The sequence below is a fragment of the Channa argus genome, chromosome 21, assembly GCF_033026475.1.
Source record: "Channa argus isolate prfri chromosome 21, Channa argus male v1.0, whole genome shotgun sequence".
NCBI lineage: Eukaryota > Metazoa > Chordata > Actinopteri > Anabantiformes > Channidae > Channa > Channa argus.
The window spans coordinates 16,342,955-16,358,997 of record NC_090217.1 but is presented as its reverse complement, the minus strand read 5'-3'; the positions used below and the strand labels follow the sequence as shown (position 1 = coordinate 16,358,997).

Genomic DNA, 16,043 nt, shown 5'->3' with positions numbered 1-16,043 from the left:
ATACACTACTTATACTCCTAACACTAAATTAGGAATATTCAACTTTTGAACTTTTGTAATTTAAGAGTCCTCTTCATCATGCTGTTCACATTTTGACACCATGAAATTAAGACGACACCTAATTATTGATAAGCTATTGAGATTTTATGTTGTGGTACACCCACCACTATTGTTATCTTTTCTTTCAGTAAATTGAGATATAATATCACTGTAACATTACATTTTTAAATTTTCCATAACTTTCACCCAAACGTCGAATATACCTAACTTTTTGTGAGTAGTGTAAATAATATTAGCCTATCAGATTATAATACCGGATTATTATAACAGGAAAAACACAAACAAGAAGGTTTTGAAACTTCATCAACAGAACAACAATAGTTAATTTTAAGTCTCCAGAATAGACGTTTTGGTTTTGTCCTTTCAGTTTATCCGGTGATTTCAGGGACACCACAGTGGATCATTGTCCGCATGTTGATTTGGCAGTTTTAACGCTGGATGCCCTTCCTGACGCAACCCTCCCCAATTTCTACCGACACACTATTTGAGGAAATACAGTATGCAAAAGAACACATGAGACATATGAGACAATTTCAATCCCAATAGAAAAAGTAGAATGCAATTTATCAGGAACATCATCATCTTAATGAAAGGAGATTTATTGTAAGACGGACTTAGTTTTAGCCAATAAATGGTGAAAAGAGTGAAAATATGTGAATTATTTAAAATTATATAAATTATAATTATAATTATACAATTATATGACTTATATAAAAGTCACTTCATAGACTTAATGTAAAATCTGCATAATATAAATTTATGGACTTGAGTGAGTGGAAAATGAGACTTCATTAAGACTAAAAAGGGAGGTTTTATTTGCACCCCAAAGTGTGAAGCTCCATATTCAGGGAACATACTTCCTGTTTCCTGTAGAAGTTGGTCACACTAGTGCAGTCTTTTATGTATAATGTGACATATTCAAAAATAGTATGTTAAAAATGAAACAAATAAATTGATAATTAAAATTGTATTCACTAAGTCTTTAAAGGTTATCCAGAAATATGATGACATTGTCATTTGCAATAGTGACAAATTGTTCTTTTCCTTTGGGCTGTTTCCTTTCAGGAGTCTCCACAGCGAATCATGTGCCTCCATCTAACTCTGTCCTCTGCATCCTCTTCATTCACACCAACTAACGTCATGTCCTCCCTCACTACATCCATAAATCTCCTCTTTGTTCTTCCTCTAGACCTCCTGCCTGGCAGCTCCAACCTCAGCATCCTTCTACCAATATATATAGTTTCTCCTCTGAACATGTCCAAACCACCTCAATCTGGCCTCTCTGACTTTATCTCCAACACATCTAATATGAGCTGTCCCTCTGATGTCCTCACTCCTGATCCTGTCCATCCTCGTCCTTCCCAAAGAGAACCTCAACATCTTGACACAACCCTATACAGATTTCCAGACATGTGCCCCCTTTACATTAGAAAGTGACAGATTAATTAACCACTTTAACTTTTCTACACATCTTGATCTCCTGATCTTGAGAAATTAGTGTTTACTCATGAGTAGAGAAACAGGAAGTGTTGTGTTGCTATAAATTCAGAAGGTGGCACTGTGGGCTTCAACTTGGCCTCGTTTTTAACATGTATGTTTACATTTTGGAACATTAAATATGCCAAATTAACCACTAACAGTTCACAGTTTAGTTCACTTTGTACCATTGGACATTAAGACAGTTTGAAAATGTGGTGATTCTGAGGTAAGTTCTGAAGCGTAGACTTCAAATTCCCACCGCACAGTAAAACATCTATCGACATTTCAGTTTTATTTAGACTTTTGGGAGTTTTGAGAACCGATTGATTAACAAGTAAACAAATCTATATTTGATAATAGGCTATAGTTGAAGTAAAAATTTTAGTACAAATATATTTAAAATATATTTTACTTTATACACACATTGAAATTGATGAGTCAAAATGAAACAGCAAAACTTCTCCGTTTAAATCTTTCTTTGCAGATTAAATTTAAAACTTTTAATTTAGGAGCGATTTCGAGTGGCTCGTTGATGAATGCGTGGGGAAACCAGAGCACCTGGAGAAAACCCATGTTATCCCAGAAGAAAACATAGTGAAATCGTAGTGCTGACCACGGAGGTGAAGTCCTCTTTTTGTCTTTCAAGTTTTCATTTCAAGGTTTCATTTGGCCAGGGCTCCCGTTTACTCTTGTTTGTCTGTTATAGAACTTGTTGGAACTTCATCTGCATTTCGGTATCATATGTTATGTAACATATGATAAGATTCAATTAAGTGACACTAACTTTATTTTTCCTTCTAAAGACAGATGGGATGGTTTTCCTTACAGCAGAGAAGAAGCTGGATATTGTGCTGTGCTGTTTTGGTGGTTGTGTCACGTGGTGTTTCAAATACGATATGATGCATTCCTCGATCTGTGGATCCCGTAATTGCAATAACATCAGTGCATGTGCAGGAGTTCCAGATTTCTCACACACATTTCTAAAAATGGCCTTTCCGAATAGTTCAAACGTCGATCCTCTGATATCAAATTCGATTCCTTTAAGTTCAGCCCATGTTTTCTGCAGCAGATGGTCGATAATGGCCTCTGATTTTCCCATCCCTCTGGAAACTTTTGCCTTGGTGTATGTCTGTGTCACCACCATCTCAAGAACTACCCTCAGCTGAGTTTTGCGTTTTTGCGTTTGCCATTTGGAATCCTGCTGTGGTTTAGCCTGTGCCTCCTCGCATACTGAGTGAGACACTACAGAAGGTCCAGTCTCCTCCAAGACGACCTTTGGCAACATTGTTTTTACTAGTGGCCGAGTCTCCATTACCAAAAGTATGACCTTTTCACTGACCTTACTGACCTCACTGTTGAGCCACCAATTTGTCAGACCTAGGTAACAACAAACCCTGTTTTTGATAGTTGTATACACAGAAACGTCCATAGGAGCATCGTGTCTGAAGTGGCTGTAGAACAGATCAGCAAGTCCTTGTGTAATTTCTGGGATTTTGCCACAAAAAATGGTCTTGAATCTCAAAAACACACAGGCGTATCTGTCATCTTCATAATTTCTATCAGTGTCTGACAGAATTATAGACTTAGCACTGTTTAAAAGTGATCTTATCAATTCATCGCTTTCTTTTTTGGAGTCGTGCTTAAGATCAGTCCTTAAATGTGCCCACATATAATGTATTGTTAATTTTGCAAATGTTTTGGAAAAGAATGTCTTTATCTTGCTCACAACTCTGTCAATACACATTATGCAGCTCTCTTGTATTTCTGGACTTGGAGATGCAAAACCACACTGCTTGAAATTATGGGACTCCTGAACAATTAATTTAGCAACATCATCTGCAACGAAGCTAATCTCCCGAGAAGATTCTGATTGGAGCAACGTGTAGTTAGAGTCTGATAACTCATCTGAAACAGGCTCTAAGATTTGATTTAACTCTTGACCAATTACTTTCTGGACCGCTCGACTTACAGCTGTTACTGAGGTTTCTGATCCCACAGATGAGCTTGGCGTTTCATATTTGTTCTGAAACCAGTCCGTCATCTTCACGTCCTCCTCCACGTCCTTTGCGACAATGGTTTTGTCTGTCTTCCTGTTTGGTAATGAAGTGCAGAAAGATTTTATCTTGGCTGCAAATTCTTTAAGGATTTCTATGGCATGTTTGACCATAGCGTTGATTCTTTTCGAAGGAGTAATTCTACTTTTTACAGGCTCCTCAGAGTCTTCAAGACTGTGGAGGGCACAATTAATAATGTCTCTGACCTCCCTGACAATCAGCGTTGTCAGTTCTTCTACACTGACACACCGGTCTTTGACATCCATAAGTTCTGAGAAGGTCTGAGTAAACATGCTCCCCATTTTGGAGAAAATTTGATGCTCTGTCTGTCCTTCAAAGTCCTTAACAGCTTTTATAATGTCATTGGAAAGACATAATATCAAGTCCATACACATCTTTGCCAACCTAAGTCTCGTGGACTGATCAGGTTGACCTGACATAAGCAGCCCGTTTTGTTCTATTGTCAGCTTTTTCACAAAGCCTTCAAAGGCTGTATGCACATCGGGCATTTTAGTCTCTTCTCCTGTTTTATCCATTGCAACAATTTCTGTCCTCAATCTGCAAAAAAAAAAAAAAAAAAGGTTTATGAGTCCTAAGTAAGTTGAAATGGCTCCAAAATGAAGTGAACTGGCTCCTAAAGTTTACAAAAGTTTCTGTCTGTGGGAGCCTGCAGGATAAGTTTGTGGAAATGCATCATCATCCAAACATAAAAGCCATTCAGACTCTGACATCATACATCAGAAGAATTAACTGTTCGTTAACCCCGCCCCCCGTATCTTAGCAACTGTTGCTATGTGTAGTCCAGTAATATTATTGTGTTATATTACATGAAGGACACGTCATATTATTGTACAACCCCATACAAGCAGAATCTTATTTTGGCGGGGGCATTGTCACTTCCGGTGCCAAGCAGTTTCTATGCATATTAGTTCTGGTTGTGTGCTCAATAACTTTGCTAATTTGTTACAGAGATTTTAATCATAAGAATGTAAAGAGTCAGAGCACAGTCTGACAGTTTTTACAGAAGTACCATGACTGCTTTATTTTGAAGTCGCCTGTACTTAACGCATGATTTGCTGTGACAATGCCTGAAAGGGAACAGCCCAAAGGAAAAGAAGATTTATTTATATGGTAAATTATATAGTACACCTTTATGACCTTTCCAACATGTTGAATCACTATATATAAAATATTTCCATCAGTGGAGTAAGAAGTACTTAGATCATTTACTCTAGTAAAAGTATCAATTCAGCTGTGTAGAAGTACACTGTTACAAGTATAATTCGATTGTTTAAAATGGTATTTAAGCAAAAGTACTAATGTATGAGCTGTAAAAAACCTGAAAGTACTAAAAGTAATGTTTATGTGGAAAGTCTCATTAGAATTACACATTAATGTGTTCATCACTGATATGTTGCAAGTGTAATGATGGAGCTTACTTTAACAACCGTGTCCTTTATTTTGATCTTATGTTTTGAATCTTATAATTAGAATTTAAGATACATAATGCTCAAGTCAAGTCAGACCATGAAGTGTCAGGAGATGAAATACTCGAGTAGAAATAACTCACGTGTACAGTACTCAAATAAAAGTAAACCTTTCTTTAATCTTTGCTTTGCATATTATTATGCATTTGGCAAGTGCATGGTGACCCCCACCTTCTAAAAACATTTTGAAGTGAAAAAAAAAAAAAAACTTAAGCTAAACAGTCCTGTATTAAATTCTCACATTACAAATCTATAATATTAAACTTTTGCTACAACTAAGTTTTAAAAAAAAGTTTAATATTAGATGTTTATAATTTATGAAGATTCTGTCAATCAGGTCATAATTATCCCAAAGCTGCTGTTCACGCTCAACTGGTCTTGTTTTGTTGAAAATGCTTCAGGTCTTGATTTGCATAACTGTATATGATTTCGATCCTTGTTTTGCTAAGAAGAGCGCGTGTATACACTGGCAGCAGATTGGTAGCGAGAACACCAAAATCCCACGAAGAAGAGCGTCTGTGCGTCACTTCCGCCTCTGCTCAAATATGGCGTCCTCCGCTATGGGAGAAGGCATGAGCGAAACACAAGGGAGGAAAAAATCGAAAAAGACTCAAAACCAAGGTTTGTTTTTAGGTGCTGGCTGGTCCAGGACTCCTTACCGACACTCAGTTCAGTTCACAGTGAAGCAAATGACGAATTTTGCTTTTTAACCGACGAGTTAACACTTAGCGTTACGATGATAACATAGCATTGAGTTAGCACGTGAGCTGTGTTGTGGTGTAAACATTTGCTCGCGGTTAAATGTATTTTATTCTTGCTGGTTCGTTTTTCAGGTAAAACCAGAAACACGACAGAGCGTAATATGAATCACTTATTGTAATTTATTGCAAACTGGAAAGCTGTAATACACAGCACCCTACAACCAATCCGGATTTCCAAGTAAATTGATTTACTATAAGTATAAGAATAACTTGCAAACTAAGTTTTCATATTGTCAATGCATGTGCACACAGTCAAAATAATTTCAGTCAAAAACATATTATTTCCACCATCCTTATTCTTTAGATAGAATCTTTTCAATCTTTATGGCTCAAACATTCCTCATCCACTCTCACTTGCTTTGTCTGCAGGTGAGGGAGGGCAGATCTCTGTATGTGAAGCCTGCAAGAACGTTTCTCTTATTATTGTAGCGTCAGAAAATATAGCAGATCTTTTAGAGAATGCTCTCGCGATTGTAGATTTGCCTTGTTGAATTGCAATATTTATTTGAAAACACTAAATCGTCCATTGCTCTTATGTCTGTGTCACACAGTGGATGAAGCTGAGCTGCTCACTGTTCCTGATGGATGGAAAGAGCCAGCGTTTACCAAAGATGACAACCCACGTGGTCTCCTGGAAGAAAGCAGCTTTGCCACCCTCTTCCCCAAATACAGAGAAGCCTATCTCAAAGAGTGCTGGCCGCTTGTGGAAAAGGCTTTAGGAGAGACGGTAAGTGCATTGAGTGAAGGACAAGGCTCAAACCACTGAAAACAGACCAAGAAGATTCTGTCTTGTTATTAAATCTGAAGCAAATGTTCTTGACCCAATGACAACAAACTTCAGAGCGGCATGTTCACCAGCTCACCTCTGCTTAATTTTGGAGTTATTAGTGCTTCAGTTAGGGAACGAATTGTAAGTTGAAGAGAAGCTAAACACAAATGTTATGTTTGTTTATCTAAATGTGTGTCTCGTGCATGCATTAAAACTTTACTGAACAGTTACATTTAATTTTTATTTTAGTTCACCTATCCTCATATCATGTGCAAATGAAAAGAGGGGGTTGCACTGTGAAGTTCAGCTGTGTTGTTTCAGTCCTATGTTGTAACGTTGGTTACGTTTGTCTCAGCACATCAAAGCCTCTCTGGACCTGATAGAAGGCAGCATGACAGTTTGCACCACCAAGAAAACGTTTGACCCATATGCCATCATTAGAGCCAGAGATCTCATCAAGCTGCTGGCCAGAAGTGTCCCATTCGAACAGGTAATTATCACCGTCCTGACCTTAAGGACATTGCCATTTGTTGTAGTGTTGTTTGCTGTTGAATACTGGAAGTGTTGTTACCAGTTGACCTGGATGTGTTGTGGCTTGAAGTTTAGGCTTCTTTGCTGTATGAAACTCTTGGCGGCTGGTGGCAGCTGTTAATAACGATGTGGTTCTGCTCCCCTGCTGATTAGTTGTTGTTTTCCAGGCTGTGCGGATATTACAGGATGATGTGGCGTGTGACATCATTAAAGTCGGGACCCTGGTTAGGAACAGAGAGCGATTTGTGAAACGAAGACAGAGGCTAATTGGTCCTAAGGGCTCCACTTTAAAAGTGAGTAAAACGCATTAGCAAATGTGTTTTTAATAATTACCTCGCCAAACACTGCTCACTTGGGTTTGTAGCTTCCATGGATGCAATCTTAGGCAGACACAGTCAGTTCTACACCTGATCCTGCCGCGCATCCTCTCATTTAAAGGCAAAAACAAGTTATGTAAAGTTATGCTTTGACAGTATTGTTTGTTTTGTCATTTTGCTTACTTAAAAAAAAACTTAAACTCTTCCACTCTTACTCTTACTTGCATGTGAAAGTTAGAGGGCTCATTTCCTATTAGTTAGTGTCTGTAGCATTTGGAACATTTGTTTTAAAGTTTAATCGTTGCTTGAGTAGCAGCTGTTGTAATTTGAAAATTGTGTCCTATGATATCAGTTTGGAATTGATTTAAATGTTCAGCCTAACCTGTGATTAAACAAAGAGAACATAGTTTTGTACTTGCTGGGTATGTTCACTTGTTTTTGCCTGTAGTTTCGTTGTAAATGTCACTAGGGGGCAGCATTGACTAATCAGCCACTTTAGAATGTTGGCGATACCGAATAAAGATAATGTATTTCATCGTTTGAGTTTAATGTCCAAATGTTCTCAGCTCTCCTGTTTCTTCCATCCAGGCATTGGAGTTGTTAACCAATTGTTATGTGATGGTGCAAGGCAACACAGTGTCGGCCCTGGGGCCCTATAACGGCTTGAAGGAGGTAAGAAAGAGTAAGAGTGTCTGTTGACAGAAGTATAAATGCAGAGTCAGGCAATAACCCATGAGTGTAAACACAATTTGCTGTGTGGCAAAAAAGCTAATTTAGCAAGATGTTCATTGTAAGATAAATTTACCTATAAAAATGTGTTTACACTGCACAAACCCTCAATACCCCTGTATATACTACATCTCCAACTCAACGTTGGAACCCAGTGTTTGATGTGTACTGTATGTGTTCTCTGCTGCCTGTGTGAAGGTGCAACACAAAGTCAGGTTTAATTAGCCTCGTCGAGCGGAAAGTTCGGCGTGAACACACCCTTAATGAGCCCTTTGGGGAGATCAAGGTGGATCCCACTGCAAAAACAATAATAGTGTAAAAGTGTTTTATATCAGTATAGTAAATACATATGCCATATATGGCAATTTTAATAAAATGAGTACAATATGTAAAGTGTCAAAGTAATTTTGTGAAATTAGTTAAGAAATGATTAAAACTCAGCTTTTCAGCAGGTTTAACAAACTCTTCCATTAACCTAAAAAAATTTGCTGTCTTTTCCTGTGATTTTCAGGTTCGCAAAGTGGTGATGGACACAATGAAAAACATCCACCCCATTTACAACATCAAGGTACGTTCACCCTGCTGCAGACAGAAACCGGCTCGGCAGCTTCCTGCTACTACATGATCTCGCAGCACTAATCTAACCTAGGCAGAAATATGCGGACAGGCGAAAATTATGCCCAGTGATGATTTCTTCCATCCTTGTTCTTGATTTCGTGACTGAAATACATTTCTCCAGGTTTGAACGCCGAGGTTGGCTCAACCTGGAGCTGAGGGCATGGAACAGGCTTAAGTGTTCTGTTTTGTAGTAGAAGTAGAAACAGGTTAATGGCAGAGCCACTTTTCTTAATTATGGATGGAATAATCAATTGCATCCATTCAGTATTTTAAACAGTTTGCTCAAAGGATCTAAGAAAATTGATTGTTTTATTAGTATAAACAGTAGTTTTGTCTTTAGCTTATTGCAGCAAGTGAATGGCAGATAAAATTAAGTAGCAGTGTAGCAATAATATGTGCAGAGGAGTTGCCACAGCACCACACCTTAATGAATGTGTTAAAAACTTCACAAATATACACAGAACATCCAGGTTACTCCCAGTTTATCATAGTATATCAAAGTATGGCTACAGATACATGGGGGAAGCCGTAAATCATCCAGTGATGCATCTTTGACCAAACTCCTGGGGGTCTAACTGCATTGTGGGCAGTGAACACATGCAATAAACAAAGAAACTATACCATCTAGATTAAATTTAATTCTTCCTAAACTGTCCATTGTTAGGTGATGGAATACACTTTTTTTTTTTTTTAAGTGCTTTTTATCTTGGGCAAAATCCTATTAAGCCATGATTAGGAATTAACACTGATTGGTGATTGTAATTGCCGACTGCTTTTGAAAAATGTTTTGGTTTTGAATCACGTCATCTGAGTTTAAACCACAAGACAACAATTTGTACAGTTCAGTACTGAAAAAGAAAGCAAACACTGGTTTTCTGAGCAACATGCACATAACAGATCAGCAGAGAGGAAAAAAAACGGCTGAGAAGTGTGAGAGGTGTGAACACACACCCTAAAAATAGTCAGCGACTTAACCAACAGCCTTCTTCAGCGGCAGTGAAGATCTCACAATGCACTATTTGAAGAAAACTCACACGCAGAAATCTAGAGGCCATACAACAAAATATAAACCCCTTATGAGCAGAAAGAAGCAGAAAGTCAGGTTGAGAAGATCCATAAGTCATGTAACAAAGTTTAATGGTGGACAAAGATTTCTTCTTAAACCAGCTTATCAAGCACACACAAGCTTGATGGCACCAGCAGAATGAGTTCAGGTGTAAAGAAGCTGATTTAAAGGGAAATTCATCAAAACTCAAGAAAGAGTTCAACAAAATAGAAAATTGAAATGTATTAGACTGGACAATTAAGGAGATTAAAGACTCCACCTGAAGGAGGCTATAGTACAATTTTTGGAATGCAAATCAAAAGGAAGCAACAAAGTGGTGATGACAGTGAGCTGCAGGCTTGATACAAGTAATCTGCCACTAAATATACAATTTCAAAGGTCCCAATAGTTTTGCTCACCTGAAATTTGGGTCACGTGACACAAAAGTTTAGGCCACGTTCGTGTTAAATTATGTAGATGAAATGAAAGCTATCTTTAAATTTTAAACCCAAAGGTCTTCAGCGCACAGTTAAAGCAAATTAAATGTCTTTGCTGTTCAAAGTTAGAGGTGATTGTAACACATTTGCTTTTGTTGCATTATTGTCTGCAGGAAAATGATAACAGATTTTCCCTTCACCATTTTATCAGAGTTTGAGGCCTGGATTGAGTTTAGATGTGAACAATGAATGCAGGGTTTGGCCAATTCTGCAAGTTAAACAATCAGAGCAAAAAGTAAAAATGTGTTGTTGGGACAGGCAGTGGTTATAAAACTACAATGTAGTGCAGTCAGAGTACAGTACATGGTCTTAACAGTACATCACCACAGTTTTACACAACTTTTTTTCTCCAACCGTTCCCCACCATCCCCTTCCCACTTTGCTTTGACGATTGGACTCATCAGACACTGATGATCAAGCGGGAGCTGTCCAAAGACCCCGACCTGCGGATGCAGAACTGGGAACGATTCTTGCCCAAGTTCCGCCACAAGAACCTGGGTAAGCGCAAGGAACCCAAGAAGAAGAGCGTGAAGAAGGCTTATACACCGTTCCCTCCTCCACAGCCAGAGAGCAAGGTCAGGAGGAGTTTGTTTGTAACCAAATTATTGAAGAGGCTCATTCAGTATTGTCTCTGAAGAGTCTGTCTGCTTTTATTTATATTAACAATCTGAAGTTAAGTTGTATTGTTATATAAATGAAACTAATCTGCACACAGACATTTAAAACTACTTTAACTCTTCTTTGTAGGTTGACAAAGAACTGGCCACGGGAGAATTCTTCCTGCGTGAAAGTGTGAAAAAGAGGAAAAAGATGGAAGAGATTAAGGTAAACTTCTGAGTCTTTTTCAAATACACTGAAGAGCAACAAATGTCCATCATCTTTCAAGATAGTGTGTTTGCCATCTTTCTTTGTTCACCAGCAGCTAGTTGAGCAGCACAGACTTGTAGGTGGGACTGTAAAAGTCTGTCACTTCCTGAATGTGAAGACTGGATGTGAGACCGCTGCAAAGTGTCGCATCATATTTTGAGAAGAGATGAATGTGCTTGTTGTTGTTTTTCCTCAGGTCAAACAAGCAGAGGCCCTGACCAAGAAGCAAGAAGAGCGAAACAAAGCTTTCATTCCTCCGAAAGAGAAGCCTTTAATGAAGAAGACAACTAAAGGTAGAATTTCAAGATTGGACATTTATCTGACGACTAAGCAAATAAGTGTGAAACTGCTTGCTGTAATAGTATAACTGTTTTGTCACAGCTCCCGCAGTCAGCAAACTGGACATCGAAGCCATCAAGGACAAAGTAAAAAAAGCGAAGGCTAAGAAACTGGGGGCTCCACCAGTGACCCCAGCTCCTTCCAGCAGCAGCACCACCACCACAGACAAGAAGAAAAAGACCAAATGTAAAATCAAAGTCTAACCACAGACCAGCCCCACTGCTTTTATAATGTGTGCCATGTCTTACGGTATTTATTGGACAGAGTTAGGACTCTGCAAGCAGAGAAGAAGACAGGGCATCGTTTGAACTGTGTCCTGCTTTGGATCAAAATGAATTCCTGTACAAATGGTCACCGATGTTTTTAATTGTCCAGGTTTTGCATTGTTTTACAAGTATATTTTTCTTCCTCATTAAATCTTCAGTGACGCACTGTAAACACAAATCAGACATGCCCTCACCTTGACCTGATACCTGACACAGTACAGTCAACATATAAATATCCAGAAGACAAACATTAGCAAATATTCAGTGACATGTTTGTCTCGGCTTCTTCACATGTTTCACCAGCTATTCAACTGGCTGCTCTTTACTGTGGGGGAGTTAGAAGTAGGAAGGGGGTGTATTACTATTTGTCCTCTGAAAATGTGCAGCTGTAAGCAGTGAGCTGCTCAACCTAAAGCTTATTCTCTGCGAGTCATTTCAAATATAACCTATTTATACTAAAACATTGATTAGTTCACCTTTTCACCTTTATGTTGCTGTGTCACTTGTGTCCCAGCAATGAAGCTTTTGAGTTAAATGTTAATATAGCTCATCAAAATCATCAACAATACACAAGAAACCCTAATAAAAATTGTAGTTTGAAAAAACAAAAAACAAAAGGTGGATCCATGTTTATGTACAGCCTGGCTAAGTCTGAAAAGCTGTTCACCGGCAAAACTGGAGGTCTACTCGTAGCAGAAGACATTGGGGAACTTGAATTTGATGGCATAAGCTGTGATGAAGGTGAAGAAAAGGGCAAGAGGTCGGACGATCAGAATCGTCACGTAGCGGCCTGGTAAACTAGTTGTTGGTGTTGGTGCGGTTGGTGTTGGTGCAGTTGTGTCCCAGTCTGGGGTCCAGTTGTAGGCTGGAAACAAAATGGTTGAAGTTGAAGCGAGGTTTTTTTTGTTTTGTTTTTTTTTTCATAGTATAAAAATGTCGATTTTTATATTAGTTAGTGTGACTTACTTTTCAGTGAGTCGCGCTCTTTGCTCCCTGCAGAGACATGAGAACACATCATGGATTATCTATCAACACTGATAACAGGAGTTGTGCTGTTCTTGTTTTGTCTTCTAAAGGTGCATCGAGTAATGACGAATACGTATTTCAGCTTTTATTTAGAAGTTACTCCTTTAACTAAGTGGTTTTCATATGGTCGAGCTGTGACATCCTGTGTGGCGATCAGGATCAGTAGATTTATAGGATATTTGCATCACCAGGAATGAGACCAAATACTCACGGCAAAGATTATTCTCACAGGTGTCGTCACATCCGGAGCAGGCGGCTCCTTTGGATTCATACGGGCGGCTTCCTGCTATGTTACCCCTACACAAGAGACCATCATACAAGTTACTTCCTCATGTTGCACAGTATGCAGAAGTTTGTTTGTGAAGCCAAAGTGGTTGTGGTGGAAAGACTTTCTTCCTTTTCTGTCGCACAGAACTGGTTGTGGGCTAAACCTTAACCTCATGCCTTCGTCAGTAACCATTTACAAAATAGTGGGTTTTGTGTACGGCGTGTTGTGCAGACATTAAACTGTTTGCATCCTGTCACTCAAAACCTCGGGCCGTCCTTTGAGCCTTGCATGGTAACGAATACTTTTCTAAGTCGTGAGCTCATGAAATACTTACGCTGTAGCATAGTTACAAACAAAAACAGCACCATCCTCACTACTAAAGTACCGGACACCGTTTGGGCACAGCTGGACGGCACAGCCGACTTTGTAACTTCTTGCCCACACAACCTGGAAACAACACAAGGGTTAAACAGGGATTTCAACACAACTGTGAAACACCAACACATTATTATGTCCAGTAAAAGCGAACATACCTGTGTATAGTGGCCACAAATCGCATCCTGCCTGCAAGTGTTCCTCACGTAGTCATAGTCGTTTTTTTCATCCACCCAGTTTGTTATAGCTGATTTTACATTAAATATTGATGGTGGGTAGCCAGTCCATATGTTCTCTCCTACTGAGGGGAAGGTGGGGTGCACGCGACGGGGCTCTTTAAGAAAGATGTTGTGGTCAAACACGCAGCGCTTTGCCCAGGCTCTTGCAGTTATGGCCAAACCCTCATCCCATGTCTGGAAAAGCAGAAACAATGTGAAGCAAACCCTTCTTTTCACTAATGGGGACAAGTTCACAGTTCTCTCAAGAGACATGTACAATTGTCTCCTGTCTCATTGCTGTTTAAAAGCTCAAGCTCAACAGAGGCTCAATGTTAAACGTCTTGTTGCACAGCTAATAATCAGCCATAGCTTTGTCCATTGTAGGTTCTCTGGTGCTTGGTTCCTGCAGATGTCTTCATAGTGAGACATGACTGTACATTGTTTTATAGCATTGTGTTACAGTAGTGGCAACATCATTTAATCACTGCATTCTTTTCATTTTTTTATGGAAAGAAATGTTTTTAAAAAGTACCTACCATGTACAGCATGTCACTTGCAGGTGGACTAACAGATGACCGGGCCTTGTTGTGTTCATTCACACATTCTTCGATAAACTTCCCGTCAGTTATTTCTGGCAGTGTTATAGAACCTGCCACCGAGTCCAGGATAATCCAGACCCACAGCAATGTCTTCACCGTGCCCCTCATGTTTAAAAGGCTAAATCACCACAAGTACAGGGACAGAAGCTAAGGCTTATGAAATACATCTTTCAAACGGTAACAGGAAGTCAGGAAATAAAGAGGAACAGGATGTATGCGCTGTTTACAGAGCTGTCAGTGTGACGGTTAAAGTGATGGTGTCGGCCGTTTTAATGGAGGTTGTTGCATTGCATTAGTGAGTTGTGCTGAAATGCTTTTAACTAGGCAAAAGCCCTGCATCTGAAAAACGTCTCCAGGTGACATCACTTGGAGGAACCTTTAGTTTAGATGATGTAATCATGGTCACACGCCTTTCCAGAGTTCTCTCAGATGACGTAATCTGAAGTGCTTATGATTAAAAGATGCTCCAGCTAAAGAAGAGAAATATTTTAATATAGGGAAGTTTAAAACCACTAATGTTTACACCCTAAACTAAAGCCATAAAAAGCAAGTTGAAAATTGGTGAAGTCACCCTTTAATTAATGGCTACTATGAGACAACTATGAGACATAACACACCCCTGTCTCACACTAAAAATGCACACTAAAAATAAATACACACTAAAAATACATACACAAAATACACACACTTAAAATACTTTTAAGTATTTGTTTTTAGATTGTTTTTAGATAGATTGCAACCCTCCCCAATTTCTACCGGGCTTGGACCGGCACTGCACAGCTGGGGAGGGGAATGGGCTGTTGGGGGTTGAGTGTCTTGCAAAGGGACACTTTGACACGTGGTTGGGAAGAGTGGGTCACGAACCTCCGACTCCCACAGTACTTTTTATTATACTACCACTGCAATAAGTCCCGGTCAGCCCTCATATCTGCCTGAGGTTGAACACAACAGGTTTCTACTTAGGCCGAGACACAGGAGTTCATCCAGCTGTTCACTACCTCCAACTTTAACTGTCTCCAGTTTTAATCAAGTTCCCTTGGTCTTGGTACTTCCTCATTACAGCATGGCACACATACAGTACAGCAGAAGGTCAATGACTGATAATGCATTCAATTTCCAGTACTTCTAAGTACTTTCTTAAGTCTCTACATATAATACAATATAATGATTTTTCACCTCATTAATATACTTCCTCTATCATTACATCCATCTGCCATGCTTTTATTGTGAAGCCTAAAATCCTCAGCTTACCATCTTTTGTTTTTCTGGCCTCTTTGACGATACCAACGTGTGGCTGTAACATTTACCATCACACAATACGTTTTCATCTAACTCCTAATATATTTTCAGAAAGGCCTTAACTGGCACTGATTGCCATTAAATTTTATTTTTTTTATTTTTTATTATCATAATGTATTTGAAGTGGGTTTACTGGGTTATTGATTTGATCTTCCACAGTACTCTTAATAAGATTATTGATTAAAATGATGGATGGATGGATGGAGTTTCCCCCAAGAACACTTTCAAAACCTATTTGCGCTGATGTGTTTGACTTAAAGTAAGTACTCAGGTTACCACAATCACAAGCTTCCAATTTATACTCTAACACTACTAACTGACAACACTGAATGAGTGCGTTTCACTAGGATACGTCAACCTGTGATCACTAAGGGATGAAGGAAATCATCATCAATCCTTTGGTTTTCTGCTACGGCCATTGTCCAAAACGCAGAACTAC

The 16,043-nt window shown here is 39.0% G+C and overlaps 2 protein-coding genes across 2 annotated transcripts; one reads left to right on the top strand and one right to left on the bottom strand.

Moving 5' to 3' along the window:
• Positions 1-5,570: 5,570 nt before the first annotated feature.
• On the top strand, positions 5,571-12,002 carry krr1 (KRR1 small subunit processome component homolog). Its single transcript, XM_067489438.1, has 10 exons — positions 5,571-5,701; positions 6,393-6,568; positions 6,966-7,100; positions 7,309-7,434; positions 8,047-8,130; positions 8,699-8,755; positions 10,752-10,922; positions 11,095-11,172; positions 11,411-11,507; positions 11,596-12,002. Exons 1-10 carry the CDS (start codon positions 5,626-5,628, stop codon positions 11,754-11,756), a joined length of 1,161 nt encoding a protein of 386 aa, XP_067345539.1. The 5' UTR covers positions 5,571-5,625; the 3' UTR covers positions 11,757-12,002.
• Positions 11,900-14,529, bottom strand: glipr1a (GLI pathogenesis-related 1a). Its single transcript, XM_067489441.1, has 6 exons — positions 14,243-14,529; positions 13,647-13,901; positions 13,448-13,560; positions 13,057-13,142; positions 12,786-12,812; positions 11,900-12,684 (listed from the first exon to the last, which is right to left on the bottom strand). The coding sequence occupies exons 1-6, from the start codon at positions 14,411-14,413 to the stop codon at positions 12,503-12,505; spliced, it is 834 nt and encodes a 277-aa protein (XP_067345542.1). The 5' UTR covers positions 14,414-14,529; the 3' UTR covers positions 11,900-12,502.
• Between the last annotated feature and the right edge of the window lie 1,514 nt (positions 14,530-16,043).